Source organism: Scyliorhinus torazame, chromosome 5 (genome assembly GCF_047496885.1).
Source record: "Scyliorhinus torazame isolate Kashiwa2021f chromosome 5, sScyTor2.1, whole genome shotgun sequence".
Lineage (NCBI taxonomy): Eukaryota > Metazoa > Chordata > Chondrichthyes > Carcharhiniformes > Scyliorhinidae > Scyliorhinus > Scyliorhinus torazame.
Window position 1 is genome coordinate 155364776 of NC_092711.1, and position 15855 is coordinate 155380630.

A 15855-nucleotide genomic window follows, 5' to 3' on the forward strand; every position below is an offset into this window, starting at 1 on the left:
CACTCAATTCTCCTGGAACCAGCCCAATGTGATTCTTCGTTCCTGTGTTTACTTCCATTCTGTTCCTTTGCCTGACTGGCAATCCTTAACCCCAGAAGTGTATTTTGCAGTGATGGTTCTCTTGATGATATTCAGGACCCGATAAACCAAGTGACTCCTCCAAATCCTGAAGTGGCGTCAGGTTTTTTTCTGCAAATCTTCATCTAATATCCTGTAAAAGGAATTTACAAATGGAAATTGAGAACAGGCAATTCTAGTTTCCATCCAACACACTCTCCCTCCATTCTCACTCTGCTGTAATATGCATCCTCCTAATTCTCTAAAGGTGCTGATTCAGGCTGACTGACAGATCCCTGCTCCCCGTCTTGGAGAGGCCTTAAAATCTCCATGCAGACTGCCAGACAGAAATATGTCGATGTTACTGAACTCAAAATGTGTGGAACATACAGACTGGATTCACTTCCTTTCTCTTCAGCTGCTGCAAGTCACCAATGTCCCCTCAGAATGAGGAAAGAAATGGAAAGATAAAGTAGACTTGGAGCGGCTGCTGCCTCTTGTGGGGCATTCCAGAACGAACGAGAGGTAATAGTCTTACGGTAAGCGGTAGCAAATTCAAAACAGCTTTAATTTAAAAAAAAAAATTTTTTAAGCATACCCAATTATTTTTTTTTCAATTAAGGGGCAATTTAGTGTGACCAATCCACCTACTCTGCACATCTTTGGGTTGTGGGGGTGAAACCTACGCAGACACAGGGAGTAAGTGCAAATTCCACACAGACATTGACCCAGGGCCGGGATCGAACCCAGATCCTCAGCGCCGTAGGCAGCAGTGCTAACCACTGGGCCGCAGTGCTAACCACTGGGCCACAGTGCTGTCCTATTCAAAACAGTGTTGAGGAGAAGCTGCTTCTCCCAAGGGCTGTGAATCTGTAGAATTCACTACCCCAGAGTGCGGTGGAGCTGGGACAGTGAGTAAATTTAGGGAGAAGTTAGACAGATTTTTAATCGGGTTGAAGGGTTCTGAAGAACTTTCAGGACGGTGGAGATAAGGCCAGGATGAGATCAGTGATGACCAAATGGCGGAGCAGACTCGATGGGCCAAATGGCCTAATTCTGTTCTTATATCGTATGAACTTCTGAAAGGGGGGGGCATTGATTTGCTCCGTGATGTTGCCCAGAGGAGGAAGTTTTAGTCTGAAACCCATTGTTTCACCTCCACATTGTGACATCACAAAGGAATTCATCCTCTAAATCAGCCAATAGGAATCCATTCGCTCCGCGGTGACGTCACTGCATTAGTGCGCACACGCCGGCGCGCGGACACGCGAGCGCCGCCCCCACCCTCTGTTCCGTCTCCCTCAACACATCCTCGCGACAATTTCCAGCAACCGGCTGATAGTTCCGGCCGCCCCTTCCTTGACCCGGGACTGCGCATGTCTCAGGGAGAGGGAATGATGCGCATGCGTCGGAGAGCTCACTTCCCCTGACCTTACCTCTCGGGTGTTGACCAATGGGAAGACTTGGAGGACCGGAAAGACTCTGCCCCTCCGCCAATCAAAGCTCCCCCATTGTCTCGATGCGAAAGCTGCACATGGAGGTTTCTGCCGAGCAAAGCTGTTGTTCCCCCAACCCTGAATGAGCTTGAGCTGCTCACAGACTCCTGTCACCAACATCTGTGAGTAAAACACTTTCTTTTCTCCCCCTTTCCATTTATTTTCTCATTCTGACCTTCAATTGGTCTCTTGCAGCAACTGAAGGGAAAGGAAGTGAATCCAGGGAGGGTGCAGGCTCTGGAAAGCTTGGCCCAGGTCTCTCTCTCTCTCTTCAACACATTGACATGCTTTGCTCCCTCAGCTTGACACATTTATTTGTCTGGCTAAAAGGATGGTCTCTTTCCCAATGTTCACAATTAAAGGGCTGGTTTCCCCAGGAGATGACTGACATTTAAGGGGTCAGTAGACAGGCTAAATCCAACTCAGCCAATTACTTCCCTGTCGGAACACTCTCCACCATCAGCAAAGTAATGGAAGGAGTCATCAAAGGTCCTATTAAGTGGCACTTATTCTGCAATAACCTGCTCCAGCTCGCTCAGTTTGTGTTCTGCCAGGGTCTCTCAGCTGCTGACCTCATTACAGCCTTGGTTCAACCAACATCCTGGGGGTTACCATTGATCAGAAACTGGACTGGACTAGGCATATTAATACTGTAGCTACCAAGGCAGATCAAGGGCTGGGAATCCTACGGCGAGTAACATGCCTCCTGATGCCCCAAAGCCTGTCTACCAGACATCTACAAGCACAAGTCAGGAGTGTAATGGAATACACTCCACTTTGCTGGATGAGTGCAGCTCCAACAACACGCAAGAAGCCGGACTCTATCCAGACAAAGCAGCCTGATCGATTGCATCGCCTTCCACAAACATTCAAACCTTCCACCACCGACAAACAGTAGCAGTCGTGTATACCATTTACAGGATACACTGCAGTAACTCATAAAGATTCCTCAGACAGCACCTTCCAAACACACAACCACTACCATCTAGAAGGACAAGAGCAGCAGAAACCTGGGAAGCCCACCACCTGGAAGTTCTCCTACAAGTTACTCACCACCTTGACTTGGAAATATATTGCCATTCCTTCACTGCCCCTGGGGCAACATCCTGGAATTCCCTCCCTAACAGCACAGGGGATGTAGGGCAGCATGGTGGAGCAGTGGTTAGCGCTGCTGCTTCACGGCTCCGAGGTCCCAGGCTCAATCTCGGCTCTGGGTCACTGTCCGCGTGGAGTTGGCACACTCTCCCCGTGTTTGCATGCGTTTCGCCCCCACAACCCAAAGATGTGCAGGGTAGGTAGATTCGCCACACTAAATTGCCCCTTAATTGTAAAAAATTAATTGGGTATCCTAAATTTATAAAAAAACAAATGGAAAAAAAACCAGCACAGGGGATGTACCTACACCTCAAGGACTGCAGCAGTTCAAGAAGGCAGCTCACCACTACTTCGGAAGGGCAACTGGGGATGGGCAATAAATGCTGGCCTGACCAGCATTGTCCACATCCCGTAAATTAATTTTTAAAAATTTAATATTGGACAGAGATATGTCGAGTGTTGTTATATGGTATGTATTGTAGCTATTGTTGATGGTTCTGTAATACAATACAGGTATTATTTCTACTTTTGTAAATAGTACTGTACCTACATTATATATTTCCAGTCATACAGTCATTGCAGCACTGACAGAATCCATTTGGTAACTCAAGTCAATGCTGACTCTCTGTACAGCAATCCAGTCAGTCCCATTCCCCCTCGATATCCCTGTTCACCTGAAAGTTTATTTTCTTCAAGTAACTATCCTATTTTATTTTAAATTATTAATCATCTCGACTTCCACAATCCTTGTGGAAAGTGAGTTCCCTGTCATGACCACTCCATGACTGAATAAAATTCTTCCTCCGAATTTCCCTATCTCTAATCAGTAAATGTACTTGTATGGAGATTCTCTACTCTTGTGCAGGTTTTAGTGAGTTTAGATTTGTTGATCAGCACCTTCAGGAAAATTGGGAGGGAAAGGGAGTGAATACAGTCTGTTTATTACACACATTTTCCATCCAGTAATATCGACATATATCTGTCTGGCAGCCGGCATGACGATTTTCAGGTCTCTGTGTCCAGGACAGGAATCAGTGAGCTTGGATCTGTCAATCAGCCTGAATCAGCACCTTCAGGAGAATTGGGAGGGTGAATATTAGATACAGCAGAGTGAGAATGGAGGGAGAGTGTGTGAGATTGAGATTTAGAGCATTTCAGGGAAAGAGAGAGAAAAGAATGTTCGATAGAAACTAGAATTGTCTGTTCTGAATTTCTATCCTGTACTGACAATGATTACTATTATAAAATCTGTTTGCAGGAAGTTCGAACAAGAGGAGTTTGAGGCCGATATCTCAAACTAAATATCACATCAAGAACTGACTGAGTCACTCAATTCTTGGGATCATCGGCCTTTGAATCTAGAAGGAGAAATGTTTGTCTATTCTGTCTGTTTCAAGAGATTTTAAACATCAGTGTGTCTGGAAAAGCACTGAAACACACACGCACACCCGTGTGAGACTGTTACAGAGCACTGACTGTGGAAAGAGCATTAACCAGTGACACAGCCTGTAAAAATACTTCACCATTCAGAGCAGGGAGAGACTGTATAGGTGTTCTGTGTGTGGACGAGGCTTCAACTGATCGTCCAACGTGGTGAGACGCAAAATGATCCGGACCATGGGGAAACCATGGAAATGTGAGGATTGTGGGAAGGGATTCAGAGCCCCGTGCGAGCTGGAAAGGCATCAACGCAGTCACACTGGAGAGAGGCCGTTCACCTGCTCTCAGTGTGAAAAGGGATTCACTGACATTAGCAGCCTGCGGAGACACAAACGAGTTCACACTGGGGAGAGGCCGTTCACCTGCTCTGACTGTGGGAAGGGATTCACTCAGTTATCCAGCCTGCAGGGACACCAGCGAGTTCACACTGGAGAGAGGCCTTTCACCTGCATTCAGTGTGAAAAGGGATTCACTGACATTGGCAACCTGCGGAGACATGAACGAGTTCACACTGGGGAGAGGCCGTTCACCTGCTCTCAGTGTGAAAAGGGATTCACTGACATTGGCAGCCTGCGGAGACACGAACGAGTTCACACTGGGGAGAGGCCGTTCACCTGCTCTGACTGTGGGAAGGGATTCACTCAGTTATCCAGCCTGCAGGGACACCAGCGAGTTCACACTGGAGAAAGGCCTTTCACCTGCTCTCAGTGTGAAAAGGGATTCACTGACATTGGCAACCTGCGGAGACATGAACGAGTTCATACTGGGGAGAGGCCGTTCACCTGCTCTCAGTGTGAAAAGGGATTCACTGACATTGGCAACCTGCGGAGACATAAACAAGTTCACACTGGGGAGAGGCCGTTCACCTGCTCTGACTGTGGGAAGGGATTCACTCAGTTATCCAGCCTGCAGGGACACCAGCGAGTTCACACTGGAGAGAGGCCTTTCACCTGCTCTCAGTGTGAAAAGGGATTCACTGACATTGGCAGCCTGCGGAGACACGAACGAGTTCACACCGGGGAGAGGCCATTCACCTGCTCTCAGTGTGAAAAGGGATTCACTGACATTGGCATCCTGCGGAGACATGAACGAGTTCACACTGGAGAGAGGCCGTTCACCTGCTCTGACTGTGGGAAGGGATTCACTCGGTTATCCAGCCTGCAGGGACACAAGCGAGTTCACACTGGAGAGAAGCCTTTCACCTGCTCTCAGTGTGAAAAGGGATTCACTGACATTGGCAGCCTGCGGAGACATGAACGAGTTCACACTGGAGAGAGGCCATTCACCTGCTCTCAGTGTGAAAAGGAATTCACGCAAATTGGCAACCTGCAGAGACACGAACGAGTTCACACCGGGGAGAGGCCATTCACCTGCTGTCAGTGTGAAAAGGGATTCACTGACATTGGCAGCCTGCGGATACACAAACGAGTTCACACTGGAGAGAGGCCATTCACCTGCTCTCAGTGTGAAAAGGAATTCACGCAAATTGGCAGCCTGCGGAGACACGAACGAGTTCACACTGGAGAGAGACCATTCACCTGCTCTGACTGTGGGAAGGGATTCACTCGGATATCCAGCCTGCAGACACACCAGCGAGTTCACACTGGGGAGAGGCCGTTCATCTGCACTGTGTGTGATATGGGATTCACTCAATTATCCAGCCTGCTGAAACACAATGTCACTCACACCAAGAGCAGGCCCTTTAAATGCTCTGACTGCAGGAATGGTTTCAAAAGCTCACAGCTACTGATGTCCCACCAGCGCGTTCACACTGAGGAGAGACCGTTCAGCTGCTCTCACTGCACAAAGACCTTTAGATCCTCATCCAACCTGATGAAACACGAGCGAGGTCACACCGGGGAGAGCCCGTTCACCTCTCCGACTGGGAAAAGATTCACTCGGTCATCACTTGCTGAGCCACAATGTCACTCACAGCAATGAGAGATCCTTGAAATGCTCTGACTATGGGAGTGGGATTACAAGCTCTAGGGTACTGATGTCCCACCAGCGCATTCACACTGAGGAGAAACTGTTCAGCTGCTCTCACTGCACAAAGTGGTTTCAAACATCATCCACATTGCGGAGTGTAGAAGCCAAGTATTTCAAATACAACTAGTATAGGTAAAAGATAGCTGTTTAAGCATAAATGTTGAGCCCCAGTTTTTAATACCCATTTATACAGCATAATTCATTTTTACTGAAGTCCGTTGTTCTGGCAAATGCATATTTTCAAAGACAGTGTGACATTAAAACAGCAAGATAATTTGACATTGCTTGTGCTAATTGTCAAGGACAGGGACTGAATACACAGCAACATTGTTCACAATGCAGATAACAGCTGGGTCAGAAAAGCTGATGTTGCACATTGAAGATGGACGGCTTGCCATCAAACCAAATGTGTTTGAGTCTAACCCAAACCAATTAGGATTATATTGGGGTGTAATTAGATGACTTAAGACAGATATGAAAGTGTATAACTAAAACGTTTCTCCCCGCCATTTTGGGTTTTGTTGTCTTTGTGAGTATTGTCTTTGTAGGTTTGGTTTTAGTGTTTAGTTTAGTCAGTTTTGTCCTTTATAGTCTCCATTTTAGAGATGTCTTTTGGGGGTTGTCAGTTTAACAGTCTGTGTCAGTGATGTTAGTCCACTTTTGACTTTGAGTTTTGCTGAAGATTAGCTTTCTCCCTCTCTTCATGTTTCATTGCCAGACTTTGACCTTTTAAAAGTTACTTTCGAGCTGTCTGCCTAAGCAAAGAAAGATAATGTCTGTAATTCTCTGAAAGCTTCGAATTGTCTACGAATTGCCTTTTAAATGACTTTCAAATTGTAATCAAGCGACTACAAATAAAACAATTCTTTTTAGCACCTGAGGAGTTTGTAATGCAAATTTCTGCTGAGTTCCAGTATTCGCAAAGTGCTACTGATAACCGAATAGCAGAGATGATATAAATTCCTTCAACTATACACAGTCGAATAATACAAGGAATCGAACAACTTAACACAGTCTACAAATAGTACAAATCTTATAACTTGTCGTATTGCGCCAGGACTTGATTCATCAACTAAGCTTCCCCCAAACTTGGCGTAGTTCGACAGGTTAAGATCCCATAAATTATAGATTCCTTCACGGAGACACCAGCGAGTTCACACTGGAAAGAAGCCATTCACCTGCTCTCACTGTGGGGAGGGATTCACTCAGTCGTCCAACATGCTGAGACACCAAAGGGTTCACAAGTGATGACGGGTTGGATTCTGCTGTTATTCCTGCTGTTAATCACATCCAGGACTGAACCTGGAGTGGGTGGATGGGTTTGCCTCCTCTTCAAATCCCTCCCTGGGCCTACTTTCTGGCGCGGCCGGCCCCTGAACACCGACTCCATCTTTAGTCGGGGGCGGCGCGCTAAAGAAGTCCCCCGCGCATGCACAGGATGGCGCGGCCCAACTGCGCATGCGCAGGATTCAGCTGGCCCAACTGCGCATGCGTGGGTTGGCGTGGCGCCCATTTGGCACCGCAAAAGGAGGCTGGAGCAGCGTGAACTGCTCGAGCGCCGTGCTGGCCCCTATGGGGGGCAGAATCGTACGTAACCGGGCCCGGTTTGCGACGGCATTCATGATGGCGCGAACTCTTGGGCCCAATATTGGAGAATCACCCCCAAGGTGTTCTGCATTAACCTTGCTTGTTGCTAAGGCTTTGCTACATTTTGTGAATGTTTCTGTTGAGGCTGCAAAACATTTTCAATACTAGATGTATTTGTAGAACAACAGTTTATTCATTACGAGGGCTTTAATGCAACTTTTCTTGAAACAGTGTTAGATTCGTACACATATTAAGTTGCTGTACTGCAATTCTCATTTTAAAAAATATATATATTTTATTCAAGATTTTTTGGCCAAACATAACAGTACGTAGTGTTTCTTTTAAACAACAATAAAGCAATATAAATAACAGTGACCAGTTTTAAACAAATAAATAAATAATATATAAACAGAAACAAAAACAAAACTAAATGGCAACTGCCTTGTCAAAAATAAATACTCTCCAAAGATACAATCCAACAGTCCAATATACTTTACCTATAACAAATGTCTATACATATACAATAGCATCCCTGAGAGTCCGTCCGGTTCCTCTCCGCCCCCCCCCCCCTCCCCCTGGGTTGCTGCTCTTGTCTTCTTCTTTTCCATTCCCTCTATCTTTCTGTGAGGTAGTCGACGAACGGTTGCCACCGCCTGGTGAACCCTTGAGCCGAACCCCTTAATACGAACTTAATCCGTTCTAACTTTATAAACCTTGCCATGTCGTTTATCCAGGTCTCCACACCCGGGGGCTTGGCTTCCTTCCACATTAACAATATCCTGCGCCGGACTACTAGGGACGCAAAGGCCAAAACATTGGCCTCTCTCGCCTCCTGCACTCCCGGCTCTTCTGCAACCCCGAATATAGCCTACCACCAGCTTGGTTCGACCTGGACCCCCACCACCTTCGAAAGCACCTTTGCCACCCCCACGCAGAACCCCTGTAGTGCCGGGCATGACCAGAACATGTGAATGTGATTCGCTGGGCTTCTCGAGCATCTCCCACACCTATCCTCTGCCACAAAAAATTTACTGAGCCGTGCTCCAGTCATATGCGCCCTGTGAAAAACCTTAAATTGTATCAGGTTTAGCCTGGCACACGAGGACGACGAGTTTACCCTACGTAGGGCATCAGCCCACAGCCCCTCCTCAATCTCCTCCCCCAGCTCTTCTTCCCATTTCCCTTTCAGCTCATCTACCATGATCTCCCCCTCGTCCCTCATTTCCCTATATATGTCCGACACCTTACCATCCCCCACCCATGTCTCTGAGATCACTCTATCCTGCACCTCCTGCGTCGGGAGCTGCGGGAATTCCCTCACCTGTTGCCTCGCAAAAGCCCTCAGTTGCATATACCGAAATGCATTCCCTTGGGGCAACCCATATTTTTCCGTCAGCGCTCCCAGACTCGCAAACGTCCCATTCACGAACAGATCTCTCAATTGTGCTACCCCTGCTCTTTGCCATGCTCCAAATCCCCCATCCATTCTCCCCGGAACAAACCGATGGTTATTTCTTATCGGGGACCGCACCGAAGCTCCTGTCTTTCCCCTATGCCGTCTCCACTGCCCCCAAATTTTCAATGTAGCCACCACCACCGGGCTTGTGGTGTATTTCTTCGGTGAGAACGGCAACGGTGCCGTCACCATTGCTTGTAGGCTAGTCCCCCTGCAGGACGCCCTCTCCAATCTCTTCCACGCCGCTCCCTCCCCTTCTCCCATCCACTTACACACCATTGAAATATTGGCGGCCCAGTAGTACTCACTTAGGCTCGGTAGTGCCAGCCCCCCCCTGTCCCTACTACGCTGCAAAAACCCCCTCCTCACTCTCAGGGTCTTCCCGGCCCACACAAAACTCAGAATACTCTTCTCGATTCTTTTGAAAAAAGCCTTCGTGACCACCACCGGGAGGCACTGAAACACAAAAAGGAATCTCAGGAGGACCACCATTTTAACCGCCTGCACCCTACCTGCCAGTGACAGGGACACCATGTCCCATCTCTTAAAGTCCTCCTCCATCTGTTCCACCAACTGCGTTGAATTAAGCATCTGTAATGTACCCCAATTCTTGGCTATCTGGATCCCCAAGTACCGGAAGTCCCTTGTTACCTTCCTCAACGGTAAATCCTCTATTTCTCTGCTCTGCTCCCCTGGATGCACCACAAACAACTCACTTTTCCCCATGTTCAATTTATACCCTGAAAAATCCCCAAACTCCCCAAGTATCCGCATTATCTCTGGCATCCCCTCCGCCGGGTCCGCCACATATAACAACAAATCATCCGCATACAGAGATACCCGGTGTTCTTCTCCTCCCCTGAGTACTCCCCTCCACTTCCTGGAACCCCTCAATGCTATGGCCAGGGCTCAATCGCCAGTGCAAACAATAACGGGGACAGAGGACATCCCTGCCTCGTCCCTCTATGGAGCCGAAAATAATCAGACCCCCGTCCATTCGTGACCACGCTCGCCATCGGGGCCCTATACAGCAACTGTACCCATCTGATATACCCATCTCCAAAGCCAAATCTCCTCAGCACCTCCCACAAATAATCCCACTCCACTCTATCAAAGGCTTTCTCAGCATCCATCGCCACCACTATCTCTGCTTCCCCCTCTGGTGGGGGCATCATCATTACCCCAAGCAGCCTCCGTATATTTGTATTCAGCTGTCTCCCCTTCACAAACCCAGTTTGGTCCTCATGAACCACCCCCGGGACACAATCCTCTATCCTCGTTGCCATTACCTTGGGCAGAATCTTAGCGTCCACATTAAGGAGGGAAATGGGCCTATAGGACCCGCATTGCAGCGGGTCTTTTTCCTTCTTTAGGAGGAGCGATATCGTTGCCTCTGACATAGTCGGGGGCAGCTGCCCCCTTTCCCTAGCCTCATTAAAGGTTCTCATCAGTAGCGGGGCCAGCAAGTCCATATATTTCCTATAGAATTCCACAGGGAATCCGTCTGGTCCCGGGGCCTTCCCCGCCTGCATGCTCCCAATCCCTTTCACTACTTCCTCCGTCTCAATCTGTGCTCCCAGTCCTGCCCTCTCCTGCTCCTCCACCTTAGGAAATTCCAGCTGATCCAGAAAGCACATCATTTTCTCCTTCCCATCCGGGGGCTGAGCTTCATATAATCTTTCATAAAATGCCTTGAACACTCCATTCACTCTCTCCGCTCCCCGCTCCATCTCTCCCTCCTCATCTCTCACCCCCCCTATCTCCCTCGCTGCTCCCCTTTTCCTCAGTTGGTGGGCCAGCAACCTGCTCGCCTTCTCCCCATATTCGTACTGTACACCCTGTGCCTTCCTCCATTGTGCCTCTGCATTACCCGTAGTCAACAAGTCAAATTCTACATGTAGCCTTTGCCTTTCCCTGTACAGTCCCTCCTCCGGTGCCTCCGCATATTGTCTGTCCACCCTCAGAAGTTCTTTCAACAACCGCTCCCTTTCCCTACCCTCCTGCTTTCCTTTATGTGCCCTAATAGATATCAGCTCCCCTCTAACCACTGCCTTCAGCGCCTCCCAGACCATTCCCACCTGAACCTCCCCATTATCATTGAGTTCCAAGTACCTTTCAATACACCCCCTCACCCTTAAACACACACCCTCATCTGCCAATAATCCCATGTCCATTCTCCAGGGTGGATGCTGTTCTTTTTCCTCCCTTATCTCCAGGTCCACCCAATGTGGAGCGTGAACCGAGATAGCTATAGCCGTGTACTCCGTCCCCGTCACCTTCGGGATCAGTGCCCTTCCCAAAACAAAAAAGTCTATCCGTGAATAAACTTTGTGGACATAGGAGAAAAACGAAAACTCCTTACTCCTAGGTCTACTAAATCTCCAGGGGTCTACTCCTCCCATCTGCTCCATAAAGTCCTTGAGCACCCTAGCTGCAGCCGGCCTCCTTCCGGTCCTGGACCTCGATCTGTCCAGCCCTGGGTCCAGCACCGTATTAAAATCTCCACCCATTACCAACTTCCCCACCTCTAGGTCCGGGATACGTCCTAACATACGCCTCATAAAGTTGGCATCATCCCAGTTCGGGGCATATACGTTCACTAAGACCACCGCCTCCCCTTGCAATTTGCCACTCACCATCACGTATCTGCCCCCACTATCCGCCACTATGGTCTTTGCCTCAAACATTACCCGCTTCCCCACTAATATAGCCACCTCCCTGTTTTTTGCGTCTAGCCCCGAATGAAACACCTGTCCCACCCATCCTTTGCGTAGTCTGACCTGGTCTATCAGTTTCAGATGAGTCTCCTGCAGCATAACCACATCTGCATTAAGTTTCTTTAGGTGTGCGAGTACCCGTGCCCTCTTTATCGGCCCGTTCAGCCCTCTCACATTCCACGTGATCAGCCGGGTTGGGGGGCTCTTTACCCCCTCCCCCTTTGACCACTAGCCATCTCCTTTTTCAATCCAGCTCCTCACCCGGTTCCCACGTAGCCGTATCTCCCCCCAACGGCGCCCACCCGCCCCGACCACCCCACCCCATACCAGCTCCCCCTTCTCCCCAGCAGCAGCAACCCAGTTACCCCCCCCCCCCCGCTAGATCCCTCACTAGCGTAATTGCACCCCCCATGTTGCTCCCAGAAGTCAGCAAACTCTGGCCGACCTCGGCTTCCCTCCGTGACCTCGGCACCCACTGTGCGAGGCCCCCTCCTTCCTGCTTCCCTGTTCCCGCCATGATTACCATAGCGCAGGAACAAAGCCCGCACTTCCCATTTGGCCCCGCCCCCAATGGCCGGCGCCCCCAGCTCCTCATCCTCCCTCCCCAACTCCTCATCCTCCCTCCCCCCCCCCCCTCCCCCACGACATGGGGAAGAGGGAAAAGTTACAGGGTCGCAGGATTAACAACTTGGGAAATCATCTCTTCCCCCTTTTTCCCCCTTCATCCCACATAATCACCCCAAACGTTCTTTTTCTAGCCCGCTTATTCCAGTTTCACCTCGACAGTAAATGTCCACGCCTCTTCTGCCGTTTCAAAGTTGTGGTGTTTCCCTTGATGTGTGACCCACAGTCTTGCCGGCTGCAGCATTCCAAATTTAACCTTCCTTTTGTGCAGCACCGCCTTGGCCCGATTAAAGCTTGCCCACCTTCTCTCCACCTCCGCACTCCAATCTTGATATACGCGGATCACCGCGTTCTCCCACCTACTGCTCCGAGTTTTCTTTCCCCATCTGAGGACCATCTCTCTGTCCTTATATCGGAAAAATCTCACCACTATGGCTCGAGGAATTTCTCCAGCCCTCGGTCTTCACGCCATAACCCGATAGGCTCCCTCCACCTCCAACGGGCCCGTCGGGGCCTCCGATCCAATTAACGAGTGCAGCAACGTGCTCACGTATGCCCCGACGTCCGCCCCTTCTGCACCTTTGGGAAGACCAAGAATCCTTAAATTCTTCCTCCTCGCATTATTCTCCAGCACCTCCAGCCTTTCCACACACCTTTTGTGTTGTGCCTCGTGCATCTCTGTCTTCACCACCAGGCCCTGTATTTCGTCCTCATTCTCAGCAGCCTTTGCCTTCACGACCCGAAGCTCCTGCTCCTGGGTCTTTTGCTCCTCCTTTAGCCCTTCAATCGCCTGTAATATCGGGGCCAACAGCTCCTTCTTCATCTCCTTTCTAAGTTCTTCCACGCAACGCCGCAGGAACTCTTGTTGGTCAGGGCCCCATATTAAACTGCCTCCTTCCGACGCCATCTTACTTTGTGCCTGCCTTCCTGGCCGCTGCTCTAGAGGATCCACCACAATCCGGCCACTTTCCTCTCCTTTTTCCATCCGTGTCCAGGGGGGATTCCCTTCTGGTTTACCGCACAGTGTTTTTAGCCGGTAAAATTGCCGGTGGGGCTCCTATTAAGAGCCCAAAAGTCCGTTCCACCGGGAGCTGCCGAAACGTGCGACTTAGCTGGTCATCGCCGCACCCGGAAGACCAATTCTCATATTTTTATCTGAAACAATGACTTTGCCTTGTGGATATTCCATTTTCTGTCTGTATGTATACTGAATTTAAAGAATTATACTGCATTGATTCTTCAAGGTACCAATAAATCAGTGAAGCAATAAATTTGTAATCGATTAATGAGCCTCTTCCTTTGACCTAATGGAACCTTTAATTTTTCTTGTTAGCCACGGTTGCGTCACTTTTCCTCTTGGATTTTTGTTTCTTAAAGGAATCTATATTTTATGTAAATATGTGATAATTCCTTAAATGCGATTGTATCATTACACATTTTATTGTAAGTTCCTAATCAACTGCAGACAACTTGCCCCTCATCGCTTGACAGTTTCCTTCTGAGACAGAACCATGTAACCACCAAAGCCTATCTTCATCTAAACCTGCATTCTTTGGGGTTCCAAACAGAAACAGGAACTATCTGTCATCTACCTTCCAAACACCCTTTCACTCTGTGATCCTTGTGAAATTTGAAGCCAAGTATTTGCCACAAGGCTCAAGAGCATCAGCCCACTGGAGGCAAAGTCGTGAGACCGGCCAGTCCAGCAGAACGAAACCTCCGACCCGCCCCATTGACCAACTGACAGAATGAACACACTGCTGTTCTGGGTGTAATTGAGAGTAGCAACAATAACAGCAGAATCCAACCCCTGTAATCACTTGTGACCTTGTTGGTGTCTCAGCAGGTACAAGGAAACACAGAATCCCTTCCCACATTGAGTGCAGGTGAATGGTCACTCCCCGGGGTGAACTGGCTGATGTCTCCGCAGGGTGGATAAATGTCTGAATCCCTTCCCACACTCAGAGCAGGTGAACGGCTTCTCCTCCGTGTGAACTCGCCGGTGGAACGTCAGGCTGGCTGATTGATTGAATCTCTTCCCACACTGAGAGCAGTTCAATGGCCTCTCCCCAGTGTGAACCCTCTGGTGTGTCTGCAGGGTGAATGATTGACTGAAACTTCCCCCACAAAGAGCAGCTGAATGGCCTCTCCCAGTGTGAATGCGCCCATGAGCTTCCAGTGCAGATGGGGCTTTGAATCCCTTCCCACAGCCCCGGCATTTCCACTGTTTCTCCATGTTTCGGGTCTCCTTGGGTTTCTCCAGGTTAGACAATTGAAGCCTTACTCGTACAGAGAACATGTGTACAGTCCCTCCCCGCTGTGAAGCTCTGTAACTGGTTGAAGCTTTTTCCACAATCAGTGCTCTGGAACACTCTCACTCGGGTGTGTGTGACCCAAAGAATCAAGTGACTGTCAGATCAAGATATGATGTTTGGGATTTTTGTCTGTAATCCCTCCTTTTCTAATATCCTGGAAAAACAATTTACAAAATACATCACTTGTCAGTGCAGGATAGAAACTCAGAACAGACAGTTCTAGTTTCCATGGAACATTCTTTCCTCTCTCATTCCCCAAAAGCTGTAAATCTCCATCCCACACACTCTCCCTCCATTCACTGTATCTAATATTCACCCTCCCAATTCTCCTGAAGGTGCTGATTCAGGCTGTTTGACAGATCCATGCTCATTGCTTTATAATAATAATCTTTATTGCCACAAGTAGGCTTACATTAACATTGCAATGAAATAACTGTGAAAAGCCCTGAGTCGCCACATTCTGGCGCCTGTTCGGATAGACAGAGAGAGAATTCAGAATGTCCAAATTACTGAGGGGCTGGTTTAGCACAGTGGGCTAAAGAGCTGGCTTGTAAAGCCGAATAAGGCCAGCAGCGCGGGTTCAATTCCCATACCAGCCTCTCTGAACAGGTGCTCGAATGTGGCGACTAGGTGCTTTTCACAGTAACTTAATTTGAAGCCTACTTGTGACAAGCAATTTTCATTTCATTTTTCATTTCACCTAACAGCATGTCTTGCAGGACTTGTGGGAGGAAACCGGAGCACCTGGAGGAAACCCACGCAGACACAGGGAGAATGCGCAGACTCCGCACAGCCAGTGACGCAAGCGGGAATCAAACCTGGGACTGTGGAGCTGTGAAGCAACAGTGCTAATTACTATGCTATCATGCGCTTGAAGACCGAACAAATAGGAGCTGCATTTGGCCCATCAAGCCTGCTCAACCATTCGATGAGATAATTGGTCCCTCTACCTCAGCATCGTTTTCCCAGGTTCTAACCCTACAGGAGGCCAATAGATCTGCAACTCATTCCCTCAGGCCTGACCCTCGTACAATCTACCTGGATGAGGGAGGCAGAGCTACCCCCTTAATCCAGGGGCC

General features: G+C 48.9%; 1 protein-coding gene across 1 annotated transcript in view; it reads left to right on the forward strand.

The window, feature by feature from the left end:
• Window positions 1-15855, forward strand: part of LOC140417985 (uncharacterized) — a 175933-nt gene that overhangs the window by 60850 nt on the left and 99228 nt on the right. Inside the window, 1 exon segment of the mRNA XM_072501416.1 lies at window positions 4233-6023. Within this exon segment, the coding sequence (XP_072357517.1) occupies window positions 4233-6023 (1791 nt within the window).